The 20014-nt window shown below is 36.1% G+C and overlaps 1 protein-coding gene across 2 annotated transcripts; it reads left to right on the top strand.

The window, feature by feature from the left end:
* The first annotated feature begins 15660 nt into the window (after positions 1-15660).
* Positions 15661-19535, top strand: LOC133302991 (cystinosin homolog). 2 transcript variants are annotated; one of them, XM_061502815.1, is made up of 8 exons: positions 15661-15815; positions 16088-16220; positions 17203-17292; positions 17422-17546; positions 18499-18541; positions 18686-18803; positions 18899-18948; positions 19179-19534. In XM_061502815.1, exons 1-8 carry the CDS (start codon positions 15697-15699, stop codon positions 19353-19355), a joined length of 855 nt encoding a protein of 284 aa, XP_061358799.1. In that variant the 5' UTR covers positions 15661-15696; the 3' UTR covers positions 19356-19534. The 2 variants fall into 2 exon arrangements, with proteins under 2 accessions (XP_061358799.1, XP_061358800.1); XM_061502816.1 differs by having other exon boundaries at positions 15664-15749; positions 19179-19535.
* Positions 19536-20014: the final 479 nt, after the last annotated feature.

Consider the following 20014-nt stretch of genomic DNA (forward strand, 5'->3'; position numbering starts at 1 on the left):
TAGCATTTAAGATAATATAAATTTAATTAAGATAATATAAATTTCATTAATTTGAATTGTAGATCATATAATTTTTTTTAAAAAATACTTTTTAGCATTTAAGATTTTTTTGATAAAATATGGTATTTGGATTTTAAAGTTAAATAACTTGTTTGCTAAAAATTTTATATTCCTTTATTTATTCAACAAATATTAAATTTATTATATAATTTATATATTTTAAAATAAATAAATAATTAAATTACATGATTTTGAAAATTAAATCAATAACTATAAAAAAAATAAGTGGAGTATAACTCCATCAATACTTAACTAAATCAAGTGTTTTTTGTGTTGAAATTGGTTGGAAACAACCTTCCAAACACATTGGTGGCATCCATTAGCCTTGAAGCCCTCTCATTTGTGAGAAAACTTACAAACACAGCCACGAATTCTTGGAGAAATTTTGTGTTCATGGAGCTTCTAGGTGCTCCAATGGTGGAGTATGTTTAGGAGGAGTCTTGTGCCTAACTTGTGAGTAAGTTTCTACATCATTTCCATGATTTAATTGTTGGATTGATTTCATGAACCCTAAAGGGGGATTTTGTGTTGTTAGAGAGCTCAATTGAAAAATGTGTATTAGATGATAATGTCTTAGAATGATGTATTAGAGCTAGAAATGCAATGAAATTTATTGGTGAAAAATATGATTTTGTAACTCAGAAATTTTGAGGTTGTCATGACTTTGAATTTTGAAAATGTGTTAGGATTATATTGGTGAGTTGTTGTATGATTATATGTTGATAAAATGAGATTGTATGTGGTGTGGAATGGTTAAAATTAAGTGAAAATCCTTTGGAATGGCTTATATTGCAATTCAGTCATTTAGAGAATTTTGGGGATTTGATGTTGTTGGCATTGATTGGATGATGAATCATGTGTTAAATGGTATTTAGATGGGTTGTGTGGTGGTTGGAAGGTTGGAGAATCAATGAAAAATAATAAGTGGTGTTGAGAGTCATAAAGGATCCTAGAGTTAAATATTAAGCAAAACGTCGTTTAAAAGACGTAAAATGAAAAACGGCACTTGCTATGGCCTATTAACAACCTAAGGATGCCTAGGAAAATGAGAAAGAAAATTTAAAAAAATAAATCTCAAAATTGCACTACTTTGGCCGAACCTACAAGGTGTAGGGGTAAGTTTTGGTGTTTTTCGTATTTTAATCGAATTGCCGTGTACTGATGATTCGTACATGGTGTTGTAGGTTGTCGTACGTCGATTTGAACCCCGAAACGTGAGTCAGTGGATTGCCATTGGTCCTGGACCAAGTGGGATTGAGGTAAGTGATTGGAATCATGCTATATAATTGATAATTGCATGTATTCATATGAGTTTTGAGAAATTGGGAATGTCCTCTGTGTAGGCATTCTGTTGAGTAACGAGCTCGGAGAGCATACTGCTGTGGAGCTAAGTAAAGAGGCTTATTAAGGTAACCTCTTGGTACTGGTGCTTGTTCCCCTTGTGTGTTTCACCATACCCGTTGAGGGTGATGGTAGAAAATGTATATGAGTAGTGTAGAATAACATGATCATGCATGTAGTATGTATGTTGGTACATAGGTACCGAGTCTCTGGCCAGTAGACAGTTTTGCCTTCGGGCGTTCTGGACTTTCACTGGATAGGTCTCCGAGAGGGAGTTCTAGTTGACCAAGGGTCGTGGTGTGTGATCCGGATAGGAGCACACTACGAAGTCTCGGGTGTATGCGGATGGGAGGGGTACCTTGGTTAGTTGTTCTTGGAACACGCCTTGGATGAGACTCGTAGGCTTATATGCCGAGCCATTAGGCAGGGCGTTGCGTGGTATTGGTAGCTACCATTCCAGCTTCGTCGTATTTTATATCCCTATAATCCTCAGTTTCTCTAAATCCCTTGCTATATCCCATTTTTCAAGATGTTATTGTATATTATTTATATGCTTCGAAGTGAACCATTGGGCGGAGTTTTCTCCAGAACCTCTAGGTTACCGAGATATATTCGTATATCTCACTCCGTCTTGGGGGCATTATTTCAGGAGGTAGCAGTGGTGCAGGAGCGGCGAGCAAGAAGCCCGTAGGATGATTAGCCGGAGTATCACTGGTATTTTGCATTTTGATGGCCATTGGGCCTAGGCTAGACTTAGGGCATGAACATTTCATATGTATGTAGGAGGTGATTCATAGTCATATTTGTTCATGTCATTTTGCCTAAGGCTAGTGGTATATGTCATTTTGAGTTTTATGTTCAAGTTGTAATTTAAAGTTATGAATTTGTAAGTTGTAAAATGTAAGTGAAATGTTGTAATTGTACAATGGATACTTGATGTAATATGATGGAAGGGCTTTAGACCTATTTTAGGATTATGATATGTGAATGCTTAGAAAAATGCATGTAAATGGACTTTGATGATTGAAACGTATTAAGCATTAATCAAGTGAGCAATATTATATGAATTGTGTAATAACTATAAATTGAGTTGGGTTGTAAGTGCCCCAAGGCATTGTTGGTCCTTGTGTGTGCCACCCATTGATTATTAGGTACATTTGAGGACTTCGATCACATTTGCAAATTGGGGATTTTCCTAAAAACAAAGGAAACTCTGGCGAATTTTCTGTAAAATTGGCAGAATTTAGGCGAACTTCGAAAGAGCATATCTCCCTCCACAGAGGTCTGATAGGGACGTGCCATACGCCATTTTGAAGGTTGAGATGTCCTATAACTTGTGATAAAATTTGAGAGAATTCTGGGTTGGAAACCTGCCTGGAGAAGGAAGAGAGTGAAGACTGCCCAATTGCTCACTGCACTTGTGGCAGTTTTGGACCATTTTTGGGAAATTAATTCCCGCTTCGTTTCTTGGTAAAACTAAGTATATGATATATAAAATTGAAGCTTGAGGTGTCTAGTTTATGGTATAAAAATGTAAGAGCAATTGAGTGAGTGGTTTTTCTGCAGTAATTCGTGGAGTGAAGGATGTTTGGAGCTATTTTGGGGTTGGTTGGCAGTTTTGCTTATCCAACTTCAAACGGCGATATCCAGAGCAAACAAGATCGAAATGACTCGTGTGATGGCTCATTGGAAAGGTAATTAAGTAAGAAAAAAAGATCGCTAAAGATGAAGGACTTGTTTTGCGCGGTGTGTCCGCAGAAAAATAATAACCGAACCATGTTCGGATGGGTGGAAAATGTAAAATTGAGAAATTAGCTAAGTGGGTTTATGGGAAACCCTTAGTGTCTTGTATTGAGTAATATACAAATAGTTTAAAAAAGTATTCCGCAAGAGTTTACAGTTATGGTCACAGCTTTCATTTATTACGCTTTTTACGGTTCTAAATGCTCGCGTAATAAACGGAAAAAGTTTACTCGCATTTTTATAAATGAATTGCTGTGATTGTAACTGTGTTTAATATCATAATTAATGTTAACAATACCGGTGTACAACGGGCTGTTACAAAGGCCCTCATACAGTGTGTCGTGATCCGCTACCCCAAGATACCTAATTCATAGGTATCTAGAGAGAAAGCATCAGATCCAACATCAATCATCCAACCTACGGTTGGACACGTCTGCTTCAGGCAGAACATTGGCGCCGTTTGTGGGGAACTTATCCCTACAATTACGTGATCAGAAGTTGTTGATCGTGTTGGCAAGGACTACAAGAAGTGGATACCGACAGCCCTCGAGATCGAACTCTAGGCACCAACCTATTCCTCCGATTAGAGAAGATCTAGACGCAGTGCACGTTAGCGACGTGCATTCTGACTCAGCATCGACCCCGGCTGTCAACCCAAACGCCCCATATGTGCAGGGGTTGCAGCCGATGGAAGAGAAAACTGCAGATCCCATGCAGATCCCAACTGTAGGTGTTGTGTAGATCCCAGATGGCACAACTGGTGATCCGCGGGAGGAAGGTGCTAGGAAAATACGAGAATTGGAGACTCGGTTGGGGCAGGTTTCCAACCCAAATCCGGAACGAGCTATGGCGCGGGTCATAGCCGACCTGAGGAATCCGAATCCTCAGCGGAACAACGATCGAACCCGAACCCAGGTAAGAAATGGAGGTGGGCGGACTCAGAGAGAGACTTCTAACCCGGCTCATAACCTGGGATCTCGCCAAGAAGAAGGACGAATTGGAGGAAGAAACACAATGATACAAGGAGAGAACCTTCAACCTTCAGACAACGGACGCCCGCTCAGTAATCCAAACGATGTGTCCGGAATCTACAAGAGGAAATATCACAGAGGGAAGTACAACGATAGTCCCTTCGCGGACGAGATTGTTGATGCACCCTTCCCAGAAAATCTTAACTTGTCAGAGCTGGTTAAATACGATGGAACACAAGATCCCCAGGTACATTTGGCTGCCTTTGATACGGCCATGTACATCAAGGGAATTAAAGAGCCTCTGATCACACGACTCTTCGCGACCACGTTGACGGGGGTGGCTCAAACTTGGTTCTCGTCGTTACCAGCAGGGTCCATCAGGTCCTTTGAAGAGTTCGGAGGAAGATTCTTGCTGAATTTTACCACTAGCAAAAAACAGCCCAAATCCGAGTTTGCATTAGGCAAAATAAAGCAACAACCTGGAGAATCCCTACAAAAGTACTTAAACTGATTTAAAATGGAGGCAAAAAAGTCGGCGTAAACATTGCGAGCCGCCGCCACACCTCCATAACATAACATTTTCTTGGTGGGCCACGGACTAAAAGATTTCTTCTTTAGATCACCAAACCAGTCAACCGCCCAATTTTCCTCCAATGATAAAGTTTCGTACCCAAACGAATAATGGCTAGCATGAGTGTCGTAATGTGTCTTAGACCAGTACAAGTCAATCCGGCTTACCCTACTCTCCCGGTCCACACAAAAATGTACCTCCCCCTCATCAAGCGTAGGTTGCACCCAAAAGAAAGTCTCCCGCCATTTTTTGTATGAGTCAGCATACGTCGTAAATGTGGCCCCTAGTTTTGTTGCCGCCTTTAGTGAGACCCAACCCAATTTCTTCAAAGATGAAGACACCTGGAAACAGTAGAAAAATAGCCGTACGGAGCACACCCATCCAAAGTACCGACATGTTTTCTCAAACACCTGCACAAACGCCCAAGCAGAAGGAGCAACTCGCAGATGAGCTAGCACTTCCATTTCAAATGAAGAAAATGGAAACCTAACTTTCTGGTCGGTGAATTGAGTCTTATAGACAAAAAAATGCCAGTTTACAACCCCCTCATGGCGTGGTTTGTCACAAACTCAGTCAGTCTCTCGAACTGACCAACACTCCCATTTATTGTCATTAGCACCGCCCTCTGTTAAGTCAAAATTACCCTCAGACCGATAATCTTCGGCCAAAATAGTTTCATCTGTGTATCGAGAAGAGGTGCGTACCACATCCTCATCCGCCTAGTTGCGCGCCAGGAGGCGCTCATGAGCTTGAACAACTGCCATTTGCCGCTAAGATGTGAACCGCCAACGAACCTGGGAGGAGTGACAAACACAGTCAATCGCCAATCATGTCAACTGACATCAAAAGAAGACAACAAAGCCACCAAATTGCCAACCTTCACACCGCCCAAAACTCATCGCCAAAACCGCCAACCTCCACTCCGCCCGGAACTCACCCGATTAAACCATTGAGACTCTTACCCCACTGACAAACGCACACAAATATTATTCTGGCACAAAAACAACTTACCCGAAGATTCAGAAGTCTCTGAAGAACTAGAAGTGTAGAAGTCAGAATAAGTTAGGGGAGAAGGCCACCATGCGGGTGGCACTTTGTAAAGCCCCAAATCCTCAACGATAGCATCCCATATGCCATAGCGTATGAGCCGAGCATCCTCTGGGTGATACCTACCCAACCGATTGTCAGTTGACTCATCATATTTCCGGTGGTGGAAAGATTTAGGAAGTGGAGGAACATGGCCGCAAGAAGTGCGCAAAGTGAAGGTGTTTCAACATTTGGTTGAATTATTTGCAAAGGACGAGTTTGGTTATACAAATGCAGAGGATGATTCCGAGTATCACGATTTATAGAATATAGTGGGCGAATAAGTCGCCCGACTCTGAATGAAGAGCGCTGCGAAGGACGGCGACGCGAGTAAGACCTACAACCGTAATAAGAACGACCTGAAGAACTAGAGCGCCCCCTCTGAGGTGGGCAGGGTTCACCCCCACTCCGACACCCACTAGGACGATGCCTACCAGACCTAGGAATCCTCCTACCGGTTTTAATCTTGCGGCACTACGCAAACCGGAGCCAGAGGCTTCGCCAGAATACGGAACCACAGGTCCCATAGCCCTTTCTGGAAAAAGTCTCCGGATTTCCTCTTCATTGAAACCCAAAAGCTCAGGTACCCTACCGTGAGGCAAAGACTCAACCCCAGGTATGAAAGAAGTATGGAAAGCGGCACCATTACCTCTCCCAACACGGCCAACACGGTACTCTCGCATAGCCTCCCCCACCACACAACCGTCGAGTCCCTCAAAAGCTTTATCAAATTCCTCCTCTTTGACATCTATTTCCAACTCAGGCAAAACCACACCAGTTGAATCTTTTAACTCGACCATTACAGAAGGAAGAAAAACAGAACCAAAGCTAAAGGAAAGCAAGAAATAAGAGAAGTCACAAATGCAAACAGTCGCAAGATAGTTACACTATACCTGCAACAACGAAGACGCTGGTGTGTACAAGAAATGAAAAGGGGAACACCAGCAGAAGCACTCACACGGAGGAAAGTAAACCAGAAGAGAGGAACAAGAAAACCAAAAGCCAAAAAGTAGTGAGCAAGATTGCAAAGAGGGGGAAAACCCCACCCCTTTTTACAAAAAGAAGAGGGAATTAGGGTTTAGCGTATACGTGTAGCGTTCTGCAATGGTGATCGTGCGATGGGAACAACCGTCAGATGATAAGCGGCCCAGATAAAGGACCCTATGGTAATTTCAGAGAGACACGACCTCCCTCACGTTGCATTAATGCGCCACAGTTGGTGACGTTTGGGTACCTGCGGTTAATTGCAATGATGAGGGCACCCATCATTACGACCCCTCGAAAACTGAGAAACCAACCCCCTTGCACGGAGCATGTGGCCACTGGACTATCCCCCGCAAGCTAAGTGTCTCACCAGCGAACTGGGCCACCTCTCAGGAAGGTCACCCTCGTATCGCCAAATAAAACCCCGCCTTACATACCGCTGAGATCGCCATACCGAGACAAAAAAATCGGAGACTTTGAAAACCCCATATTCTTTTAACAACGCCTCACGGTGATACCCTCATGTGACCAGACAGACCGGTGCTTCTCCAAAGACGCCTAAGGTGTTTTATCTTGGCACCAAGCTACGCTTGCTACCAAGCTAGAGGGCTCCTATTCTGGATGGCCCAACGACCATAAGGCCCACTGGCATAAGCCCAAGCCATTTCACCATGTCCATGTCAGCCCTACCAACTCCTCAGCCTTTCTATTCCCAAGGCGGCTCCCGTCCCAAGGTGGAACACCAAAATGTCTCTCCTGGGGACCTTAACCCCCTGGGAGCCCGCCCTAGACACTATAATAAATAACTTCTCCTTTGCCATACGCTGACATCGTCAGGCGCAGGAGCTGCTTCACTGCTATAGTAGCAGTGTCAGTAATCCTTAACTAATCCCAAGGAGGGTTGACCTCCTCTCACCAACCCTCAGGAGGTAAGCATGTCCATCCCCTATAAATACCCTCCCTCCACACACAAGAGGGGTATCTTATGTATTGTTATTCTTCCCATTTACATTGAGTTACACTACACATACCTTACCCCATTGTCATCTGCATATATACTTGGAACAGTGCTTTGAGCTTAGTCTCTACCAACGTTTGGAGCATAATCCGTAGAGTGACTCAATCCCTACCGGGAACATAGTGGGCTTATAGTTCACAAACGGTACAAATTTATTTGTGTTTTTCTTATATTCATCTTGTTAACTTCATACAATTTTTGAACAAGGAAAATGATATTTACTTGATTAGCCATCAATATTTTGTTGCTAAGTTATGGCTATTTGGTTATGAAATATAGGCATTCATGAACTTCTTGAGAAAGAGCACTGATGGATTTAGCATTGGGGGTGTTCTCCTTGATTTTTCTGGTGGGGTCTTTAATTATTCAAATGGTTGTGCAATCTATAGATCAAGGTTTGTGATTTGTACAAGCTATAGTGAATTAGTTAGACCTTGCCATCAAATTTTATCCTTGATGTGCGATATGAATTTCAACTTGATCTATATAATCTAGGTTCCCGGGTGAACTTCTATGGAAACATAGGGAAAGTACTCATATCCTTGGTATGTAACCTCTGCTACTCCATATTCTCAATTGTTTTTGTGTGGTAAAACTAAAAATTTGTTGAACATATTTAAAAGCCATTCAAGAAGTAGGCCTCATAAGATAAATGAAATGACACAATGAATGTGAGAATTTGCTTAAACTTTAAAAATCATAAAAGAGGCTTGTTGCATGAGTTTATGTATTGAAATCATTAACTACTGTGATATTTTTTGATGACTTTCTCTAGATTACACCATTGCAGGTAACAATATTCTATGATTCTATTTTGATGTTACAACATTATGTACTATATCCTGAAAAGAAAGGGACTTCTAAAAATTCTGAAGAAATCAAGCAACCACTAACTTGTGCAAATCCAGTAGATCAACAAATCATAGATTAATATCCAAAAAAAAAACAAATCATAGATTCATTCAAATCTGCTAATCAGCCTCCAGCAGAAGTATGAGGAGTAACTTGGATCATGTAGTGTGCAATACCAATGTACAATGTCCGTAATTAGGCACTGTAAAGTATATCAAAGATTGTAATTTAAAATATGGTAATTCAAAATCCCCCTCTTTACCATGAGCACATTTTTTGTGCAATAGGAGTTGGTATTAGCTTATAAAAAGGAGAAAAAAAAAGATACGGAAGGAAATAATCATAAATGTAATGGTAGTATAAATGTTACTTTTTCTATATTTAGTAAAGGATGTACTGAATACTCAGTATATCCATAATACTGAAAAAAATTTCTTTTACCAAGGATGATGTACAAAATATATATAATATATTTATCATAAAGAAATTTTGTTTATTTGATACAATTATTAGGTGGCTCTTTCTCTTTATTTTCTTATCCAAGATGTTGGTCTGCATTATATCGGGGAGAACTATCGCTGACAGGTTAAGTGACAATTCATCATAATAAGTGAACTTAATATCATATCTCAACTTAAAACTTTAAATATTAGATTTATAGCTGGTTTTCATTATGCCATTTGGGGTAACATGAAGATATATCTTGCGTGAGAATCAACTGAGAGAATATTATGCAATGAAAATATTTTGTCATGTAATGGAATAGAGGATTGGAACCATATTGACACATTGCACTCATTAGAACACAAGTATATTAGAAGTCCGAATGCAGTGTTAACTATTTCCCCCTTAATTTGTTAATTGAAAAATATACGGACCTTGAAAAATGTTTTTAAATTTAAAGGTCAAAAGTGTTAGGCTTCTTAAAACTGGACTGTTTAATATCTGTCCCTTTTTTTGAAACTAACATGAGCGTCCTAGAAATATATGGACTGAATAAAAGCCAACAAATAAGCAATGTCTTTTCATTCAATAATATTAGTCTACTTATGGTATTGCGTTCTTAGAGGGTAAGCTGCTGTCATCATGAATATAATTCCATAAGAAAAAAGGGTAACTATTCATGGTCTCGGTAACATTAGGCAACATTCATTTTTTTTTCTTTCTCTCCTATGAAACAAGGAATTTAGAAAACAATGGCCAAACCTATAACTAACAAGGTAGAGACTAAAATAAATAAGACAATTAAGAATTTCATTCAATTTTAATTCAGTGTAACTGCACAAAAAATTGTATTAACAACACATTAAACAATTTTTTATTTATTTATAAATACCAACTTGTGTCCGGAATTTTAACGGACCTGATGAATCCAGTTTTGAGTTTAAGTCTTTCTACTCTGAAGGTAATAACAATTTTTACGATTCTCTGAAGGTAATAACAATTGAATATGAGGTAAAATTTAAAAATAATTTTGATGAAATTAATATAACTAAAGATAAATCCTGCGATATTTTATAATACCTAACGCCATCTTTTGTTTTGATTGACAATTGTTTTTGGGTAATGATATATACAGAATATTTTAGAAATGAAAAGTTTGAAAATTAAAATTTGTAAACTAAATTGAGTTTTTTTACCAAATAAGGAGACTCAATCACGGTTTAGTCATTTTTCAATCACAAATTTAGTCAGCAGAACCATATATTGTAAGAAAAAACAAATCAATTGAACCATGACTTAAAAATATTGTGTTCAATTTTTAAAGATTAATGTTGTATGTAAGCCTAATATGTTCCCTCAGAGGGGATGAATGTCACTATATGGGTTAGGGGTGGCAATTTGGGTTGACCTGCCCCGACCCGTCACCAACCCGCCAAAAACGGGGCGGAGCGGGTTGACCTACCAAAAAATATGGGTTGAAAAAATGAACCTACCCCGTTTTATGATGGGTTGGCGGGTCAACCCACCAACCCGCCAATTAAAAAAAATTAATTAAAATTCAAAAATAAAGTATATTTTATGAATTTTTCTAATATTATTTTATTTTATTTCACACTTCTCTATATTTTTTTAGTCTCAATCTTAAATGTATACTAATATTTGTCAAACATTCTTTAGGAATTTATATATAGATAACATTTGTCATAAATAAAATTGTTATTCTTTATTTTTTCTAGGAAGTGCTAAGATAAAAAAAAAAAATTGGATATCACAAAAATTTAAGGACTAATGAAATACTACCTAATTGTAAAAAAAAAAAAAAAAATTATAACCCGGCGGGTTGAACCCATTTTGACCCACTTCTAGGCGAGGCGGGTTGCGGTGGGTTGGTGGGTTGAAAACCTCAACCCAACCCGCCCCGTTTTGGCGGGTTTTGGCGGGTTGGGTGTTGCCGCTAACAGAGATAGAGACCAAGTTAAACGGCGACGTCTCAAGCATATGGTTAGGATTTACAAGAAGGGGGGATAGTAAAGGCTTGAAGGAATGGCAGAGTAACGGTACATAAAATATGATCCCTTTGCTTGGTGATGGAAGGGTATTTATAGAGGGAAGATGCCCTACTCGCATGGGGGGCGAGCCGGGTTAACTCTCCTTGGGGAGGGCAATGGGTGCCTGTCAGTCACTGATGTTGTGATAGCAACGTAGCCCGTGCTATGCTGGTGGTAGTCGTTGTTGCTGTAGCTGTGGGAGGGAAACTCCTATTTAGGGGGTCTGGGAAGGTTACTTGGGGAAGGTAGTATCCCAAGGGAAGACATTTTGATGTCTCCCCTCGGGAATGTTGTCCTATGGGGACAGAAAGGGTGGAGGGCTGGTAACCCTTAGCCAACAGGGCTGACCTGGATGAGAGGGAGGAATCTGGGCATGTCTTATTGGGCCGATCGGTTGGGGCCAACCAAAACAAACGCAAATAAAAGCTAAATTATTATTTCATTACCTACTTCATTTTGTCCTATACCGTTATATTATAAATATCTTTACTTTATTTTTTCATCATATATTGTAAAAATTAAATAATAAAAAATATAAGGAAGATTATATTGACAAACTTTTTTCTACAAACTTACAAACTACATTATGTCTTACCAGTAGGATTTCACTCAAGAGTGTCTTACTAGTAAGACAAAGTATAATTTGTAAAAATTTATAAACAAAAAGTTGTAAATATAACATTCCCCAAAAAATATAATCAAATCATTCTTATTTTCTTAAATTTAAAAGTATGTATCATACTAAATTTAATGTAAAATGATGAAGTATGGTATAATTTGATTAAAACATATTATATAATCTTTAATTAATATAATATTTTAAAAAAGGGATAAGATCATTTGATATCGGTGTCAAATTTTGAAATTTAACATCAAATCCTAACCATTGATTTCCGTCAATCAACGGTTATCATTTATTGGAATTAATAATTAATTATTGTTTTATTTCTAATAATTGATAAATGTTGATTGACGAAAATCAACGATCAGGATTTGATGTCAAATTTTAAAGTTTGACACCAGTGTCAAATGATCTTGTCCCTTTAAAAATATAATCTATAAATATTTGGGATTTGGATCCTCTCATGTGAAAAGTGGTCATGTTATTTGATCACACCACTCATTTAAAAATCATATATTTTTCTCTCTCTTATCTCATCATCAATGAGTGGAAATGAGTGGCTGTGATCAAATAACAAGATCACATGATCATTTTTCTACAGTTTTCAGTGCAACTTTTTCGTGGGCATGGAACGTGTCAGATATTTTGCATAATATTATTGATGCACACAATGGCAAAAAAAATTAAAATATTACTTTTTTTAATAAATAATTACCAATAAGTTGTTGTTTTGAACCTAATTACGAATATACTGCATTCATTCACGCCTAAATTGGACGTGACTCACAAGGCATTCACGCCTAATTTAGGCCTAACTCGTCTGTTGTTGACACGTGGCATAAAAAGTTAACAGTTAACCGTAAAACTTCAGAAGGCCATAACTTTTAACTTGGGTATCCGAATCAGGTAATTTTTTTTGATTCCACATAACTTTTCGAATCTACGCAATGACACCTCATTTGACATATTTTATCTCTCACAAACACATCTCTAATTTGCAGCAACGGTACTATATGAGTGTTTAAAGCCTGAAGCCTCCGAGTTCTTTCCGAATCAACATTAAACATTGTCTTCAGCCTATCCTATGGGTTGTATGCTTATCATTGTGATTAGAGACTTTATCTTCTAAGTCGTAGTCTGAAATTAAAGATGTCATATTAAAATATATACTTTCTACCAAGTGTTTGAAAAAAAAATGTACAAGGTTATTGAATCACAATACGTATCGTGTATCAATTGGCCAATTTTTCGTGTAGTGTATCATGAATCATATCGAATCGTAAGTTACAGAAATATAATAAAAAATAATTTAAAAATATATAACTTTTTTATGATTTTTATCAAACTATATCGTAAGTTACATCATTCTGTTTTATGACTTTTTTCTTTAAAGCTATTTGAATTATGTATGCCTAAGAAAAAGAATAAATACATTTAAAAAAAATAAAAAGGGGACTAATGGGTATAAGAAAAGAAAATTAAACCTGAAATCGAAGTATGAACTCTAAAGTTTGAAAAAGTCTCTGATACGAAACAATGGCTAGATTTTTATGGCTGGATTCATTGGAACTTGAAAGCTTATAGCCCATGTAGCACCGATACTGACACGGGACACGTGACACGATATGACACGACACTCCGACACGTTAATTCTAAAAAATGTTAGATTTCGACACGTTTTGATATTAAATAATATTTTTAATTTATGTAGTATATATTATATTTAATATTCAATAATTTAATAAAAAATGAATCTAAACTTATAATATTCATAAATTTTGCAAAGAAACATAAGATATCCCAAATATTTATATTAAACCCAATAAAATGGTAATCGTAATCCAACGAATCTAATAGTTGGAACTAAAAACATAACGCAACGTAACCTTTGAACCTTTTTTTTAATTTCTATAACGCGTGTTGGAGTGTCGGGGAGTGTCCGAGTGTCCGAGAGTGTCGGAAAGTGTCGGACACGACACGTTAGGATTTTTGAAGTGTCGGTGCGTCGTAGCTTATAGCCTTCGAATGGTTTTCAAAAATAAAATTATTTTTCCTTAGAGATTTAGAATATTTATTTAATTATTTCCTTTATTAATAAGGATTTTTCAAATTGATTTTTGAGTTTAAATCACAAAGCAAATCTTTATTTTGTTTTCCTTATTAATAATATTTGTTAGGTTTTTTTAATTTAAATCACAAACAAAATCTTTATTTATTTTTATATTAAAAATTAAAATTTTGATTTTTTTTTAATTTAAATCACAAACAAAATCTTTATTTATTTTTATATTAAAAATTAAAAATTTGATTTTTTTTAATTTAAATCACAAACTAAATCTTTATTTATTTTTTTATATTAAATCACAAACTCAGAACTTGGAGGCTTCTCGGTTTAAACTAGGGGTGTTCGCGGTCAGGATTGGATCGATTTTGGAAGCAAAAATCATCCTATCCAATTCCTTCGGTTTGATCATGTAATCATCCATTCAGTTTGGATTTTTTTTCACATCCGATCCGATCCAATCCAATTTTTTTCGGTTTGGATTGGATCATTTTTTGATTTTTTTTGAAAATCCTAAAATTTGTTTCATGATTATTGGGCAAATAACATCTTTTGTATATATTGGCTTTGTAATTTTTTTTAAATACAAAAGCATCAATAAAATGATACTATAGTTTTTTTTTTTTGGACAATGAGATATGAAGCTCTACATAAATGAAATTTTGTTGATGAGATGTGACTAAGTTTTTTCTTGGGTTTAGTTGATGAGTTAATGGGTCTTGGGTTTAGAAATTTTTGGGCTATTATTGGGTAAAGACCCAAGTAGGTAGAGGAAAATTAATATATTGGATCGGTTTGGATTGGATCGGTTTTTATCTACCAATCCAAAAACCGATCCAATCAAATTAAAATTTGCGTTTTTTTTGGTTTTCAGTTTATTCGGTTATCAGTTTTTTCGTTCGGTCACCGCGGTTTGGATCGGTTGATGAACATCCCTAGTTTAAACACTCTTATAATACCATATTGCAAATTCGAACTGTGTTTGTGAGAGATAAAATATGTTAAATGAGGTGTCACTGCTTAGAACTTGAAAAGTTACATCGAATCAATTTTTTTGTACCTGATTTGGATACCCGAGTCAAAAGTTATGACTTTCCAAAGTTTTATGATTCGTAAGTTGACTTTTTTGTGTCACGTGTTAACACCAGACGAGTTAAGCCTAACTTAGGCGTGAATGGTCACGCCTAATTTGATCGTGAATGAGTCTAATAATTCGTATATAGTTTCGAAACAAGTATATATTCATAATTATTTATTAAAATAGTAATATTTTAATTTTTTTTCCACACAAAGTAGGAATAAAAATTCTCAACTATACTCAGAAATGAAACCCGACCAAATAAATTATGTACATTACTTTCTTTGAATAATCAATTTTTAAGAATTTGTTTTTCAAAACTTGAACCAGATATAAAAATATTTCATTTCCACATTAATAACCTTACAAAATTCAAACAAAACTCCCTATCCTAAGTTCATATGTCAGAGTTTCTTGGGCAGTTTAGTTGAAATATCTCAATCCAATAGTTTGTTGGTTTAGTGACAATTCAGCTGGACTTTAATTTTGACTTATCTACAGGTAGTGAGTTCTATTCAAACCCGAAACTAAATTAGACACGTCTATTAGAATAAAATAAAATAAAATACCCGGCAATTAATAATCAATCAATATTGCTACTTATCAAATAGAAAGTCAACAATGAAAATTGCTTGCTTATTGGCTCCACACACAAGAATGAATGGAGTTAGTTTCTTAGACCAAGTGCATGGAAACTGAAATCCTACGATATGTGGACCCATAAAACTATATAAAAGATATTTGGACGGTTACAATTTCCTTTATTCATTCACAAGAGATACCATTTCTTCCTCTGTGCCAGAAACTGACAGAAAAATGGTTCCCTGGAATTCATTTCCATTACAAGTCATATATCAAGTACTGGGTTGGTTAGCTTTTCTTTCATGGTCCATTTGTAGCTACCCACAGATCATCTTGAATTTTCGTAGAAAAAGGTTCTTTTTTTAATGGTTTTATAATTCTTATATATATATATATATATATATATATATATGGTAGGTTATATTTACAAACTTTTTTGTTTACAAACTCTTACAAACTACACTATCTTCTTCCGAGAGAACACTGTTACTTATGTTCTCCGGGAGAAGATAATGAAATTTGTAAAATAAGTTTGTAAACGGATCCTTCCCCTGTATATATATTTTACTTCTTTTTTTTTGGTTCATACTCAAGTGTTTTTGGTTTGTTTGGTAATCAAACTCAGTGTGGTGGGGTTAAGCTTAGATTTTGAGATTCTAAACTTGACTAAGCACTGGTCATATCTGATATACAACGCTTCGCTCTTCTTTAGCCCTGCTATTCAGAAGCAATATTTCGAGAAGTATGGTTATGGACAGGTTTGTTCTTTTTCTTAAGGAATAGTTTACCTTTTTTTTTTAGTACAAAAAAGTTTAGGTGTTGTTAGACACGGATATACCATTAAAGTCAGGGTAGATCTCTCAACCTGTTTGAGGATTTCTGAGAGGGATTACAGATCACCCACTAACAAGATTCTCATATTAGCCAGTAGGAATCGAACTTACGTCCTTTTGGGGATGAGCCACATCCTTAACCAACTATGTCCCCCATGGTTCGCACAAATAATTTAGCTTTGATGCAAGAGAGCAAAAGTTTTACATTAATATTTAATGAATTAGATTCACTATCTTAACAAGTCAAACTTATTAAGTACTGTAATAACACATAGTGTAAGACTTTGTTGTGCTACATCGTAACTAAATTCTTTAACCTAGGAGGTTGCAGAGTTAAAGTTTAAGTGGAAACACCAAATGGTGGCAGCTCAATTAACGTACGGGAGCTGAGCAAGTGAGGGTGAGAGCATGTGTTCGACTCTCCCTAATATCACATTTGAGAGTGGTTTAAAGTCATAATCTTGGATCCGTCCCGAATCGGACTAGTGCAAAATGACAAACCGATTGGGTTACTTCCAAAAAAAAAAGTTTAAGTGGAAACTGCTAGTAAGAAAATAAATATTTTTTATACCTATGTTAGGACCTTGGATTAGAAAGAAAATTAATATCTGTGTATACAATTTATCTGTTATAGTCACACCAACCCATCCCATGCATATGCCTCTTGGTCCAAAATAATTATTGTAGAAGGCACCTTCACACAAGGGCCCTTCGGGTTTAAAATGTGGACAATGTATATACCCACTTGCTGATCGAACTCGTGATCACTGATACCTTGTAAAACGTTAATTTAATCCAAAGCTTAAGTTGTTAGGTGGAGGTTACCTTAATGTTTTTTATATTATATTTCTCTAACAATTTGTACTCACAATATGTAGTTTTGCTTTCCAATCTCTTGTTATTGCAGATGATACCTGTAGCTGCTAATGATGTTGCTTTCTCCACCCATTCTGTTTTAATGAATTTGATTATATTATCCCAAATTACAATCTATGAAGTAAGTAAACAATTTTTATTAAATATTTTCTTTTCCTCTTATAACTATAATGCTTTGAGTTAGTGTTGAGCTCTTGATAATTCAAAGATAGTAAATTATCTGCTGTTTTTTTCTTCATGGCTTTTGCAGCGTGGAAATCAGAAGTTCTCCAAATATGCCATTGCAATAATTGTTGTTGTGTGGTTCAGTGCTGCTGTTTGTTTTTTCATAGCATTACCTAGCCAGTCTTGGCTTTGGCTAATCTCCATCTTCAAGCAAGTTTCACTCTTCTTATGACTCAATTTTTTTTAATCTATCCAGAGGGTTTTAAATGTTAATTAAGCTCTTCGGATTATGATACAGATTAATAAAATGGCTGTGATTAGTATGTTTGTACTTGTTTACTTTCTAAAATTCTTGTGTTGTATCCACTAGCATGTGGATCAACTGGCATTGGTTGTTCTAGGTTAACCAATGGTCTCAAATTCGAGCTCTGAGTATGTAGTTGTATCAAAAACTTGGTAGGGAGAGTTTTGCTACCTTTGTGGTCCTGCTGGCTCGAATTTGGATAATTGACCCTAGTTGACAACTGGATATCGGAGTGTGGGGGTAAGTAAGATGACTAGTTAACTTAGATAAGTTAATTATGGTCATGATTTAACTTGGCTTAAAGAAATCTTGCAGAACTATAAAGTTGAGATTATGGTTAAATATTCCACAGTTTCTTCAGGTATCTGTAACCTGCGATCTCACTTTAAAGTTTGAGCCCATTTCCCATACATTTTAATGTCCATAGCGTCTTTGTTTATGAATCATATATCATTTAGGTATTGTAAATTGATGTAGGGTTGTAGTTAGGAAAGGTTTCTATCATTTCAGTATAACATTGCAAAATATCAGCCTCTTCAATTGTCTTTCAAGGGAATGTTGATATTCTTCTGTTTCTTTTTTATTTTTATTTCATTATTTTAATGTAATTGCTAATATTAGAGGATTGTTCCTTGTGACCAGAAGGTCACGGGTTTGTTTATTGGGAAACAACTTTTTTGCAAAAAAATGTAAGAGTAAGATTGCATACACTCGATCCTCATCCTACCCTTGCAAGTCGGGAAGCCTTGTGCACCGGGATTTTCCGTTTAATGTAATTGTTAATATTATAGTTGTCTTATGAGCTGAGGTATGATTATATTTTCTTCTAATATTTTGTGGAAATCAATTATATTGCAGCTCAATTCAAGTATGTATGACAGTCATCAAATACTTTCCCCAGGTCAGAATGCTTTACCCTACATATTATGTTATATATGATCATCTTGTTAACTTCATACAACTTTTGAACAAGGAAAATGATATTTAATTGATTAGCCATCAATATTTTGTTGCTGAGTTATGGATATTTGGTTATGAAATATAGGCATTCATGAACTTCTTGAGAAAGAGCACAGATGGATTTAGCATTTGGCGTGTTCTCCTTGATTTTTCTGGAGGGGTCTTCAATTATTCACAAATGGTTGTGCAGTCTATAGATCAAGGTTTGTGATTTTTCAAGCAATAGTGATTTAGACCTTGCCATCAGATTTTATCCTTAATGTATGTTATGAATTTCAACTTGATCTATATAATCTAGGTTCCTGGGTGAACTTCTATGGAAACATTGGGAAAGTACTCATATCCTTGGTATGTCATATTCTCAATTCTTTTGTATGGTAAAACTAAATTTATAGAACATATTTAAAATCCATTCAAGAAGTAGGCCTCGTGAGATAAATGAAATGACACAATGAATGTAAGAATTTGCTTAAACTTTGAAAATCATAAAAGAGTCTTGTTACATGAGTTATGTATTGGAGCCAATAACTACTGTGAAATTGATGTTGATGTACCTTCTCTAAATTACACCATTGCAGGTAACAATAATCTATGATTCTATTTTGATGTTACAACATTATGTACTATATCCTGAAAAGAAAAAGACTTCTAAAAATTCTGAAGAAATCAAGCAACCACTAACTTGTGCAAATCCAGTAGATCAACAAATTAAAGATTCATTCAAATCTGCTAATCAGCCTCCAGCAGAAGTATGAGGTGTAACTTGGATCATATAGTGTGCAATGCCAATGTACAAATGTACAATGTCCTTAAATTAGGCACTGTAGTCTATCAAAGGATTGTAATCTAAAGTCCCCCTCTTTACCACAGGTGATGTGCAAAATATATATATAATATATTTATTAGAAAGAAATTTTGTTTATTTGATACAATTATTAGGTGCGTATTTTTCTTTACTTTCTTAGCCAACATGTTAGTGTGCAATACACCGTGAAGAATTATCATGGTAATTCACTGTAATTAGACTTATAAAATCACATTTCAACCCAAAATTTTAAGTCGTTAGATTTATGGGTCTTTTCTGTTGTGTCATGTGGGTCTCATCATATGCGTGTGAGGTTACGTGAGACTGCATCTTACGTGAAAATCAAATAAAAAAATATTATGTGATGGAAATATTTTGACATGTAATGGAATAGAGAATTGGACCCATGTTAATCCAATACACTTATTAAGAACACAATCATGTTAGAACTCCAAATGCAGTGTTAAGTATTTTGCCCCTTAATTTGTTAATTAAAAAATGCACGGATCTTGGAAAATGTTTTTAAATCTAAAGGTTAAAAAAAAAGTGTTAAGCTTCTTAAAGCTGGACTGTTTAATATCCCAGACATCCTAGAACTATGGACTGAAT

This window comes from Gastrolobium bilobum, unplaced genomic scaffold (genome assembly GCF_033153095.1).
Source record: "Gastrolobium bilobum isolate Gb01-03AN ecotype WA unplaced genomic scaffold, APGP_CSIRO_Gbil_v1 utg38958, whole genome shotgun sequence".
Lineage (NCBI taxonomy): Eukaryota > Viridiplantae > Streptophyta > Magnoliopsida > Fabales > Fabaceae > Gastrolobium > Gastrolobium bilobum.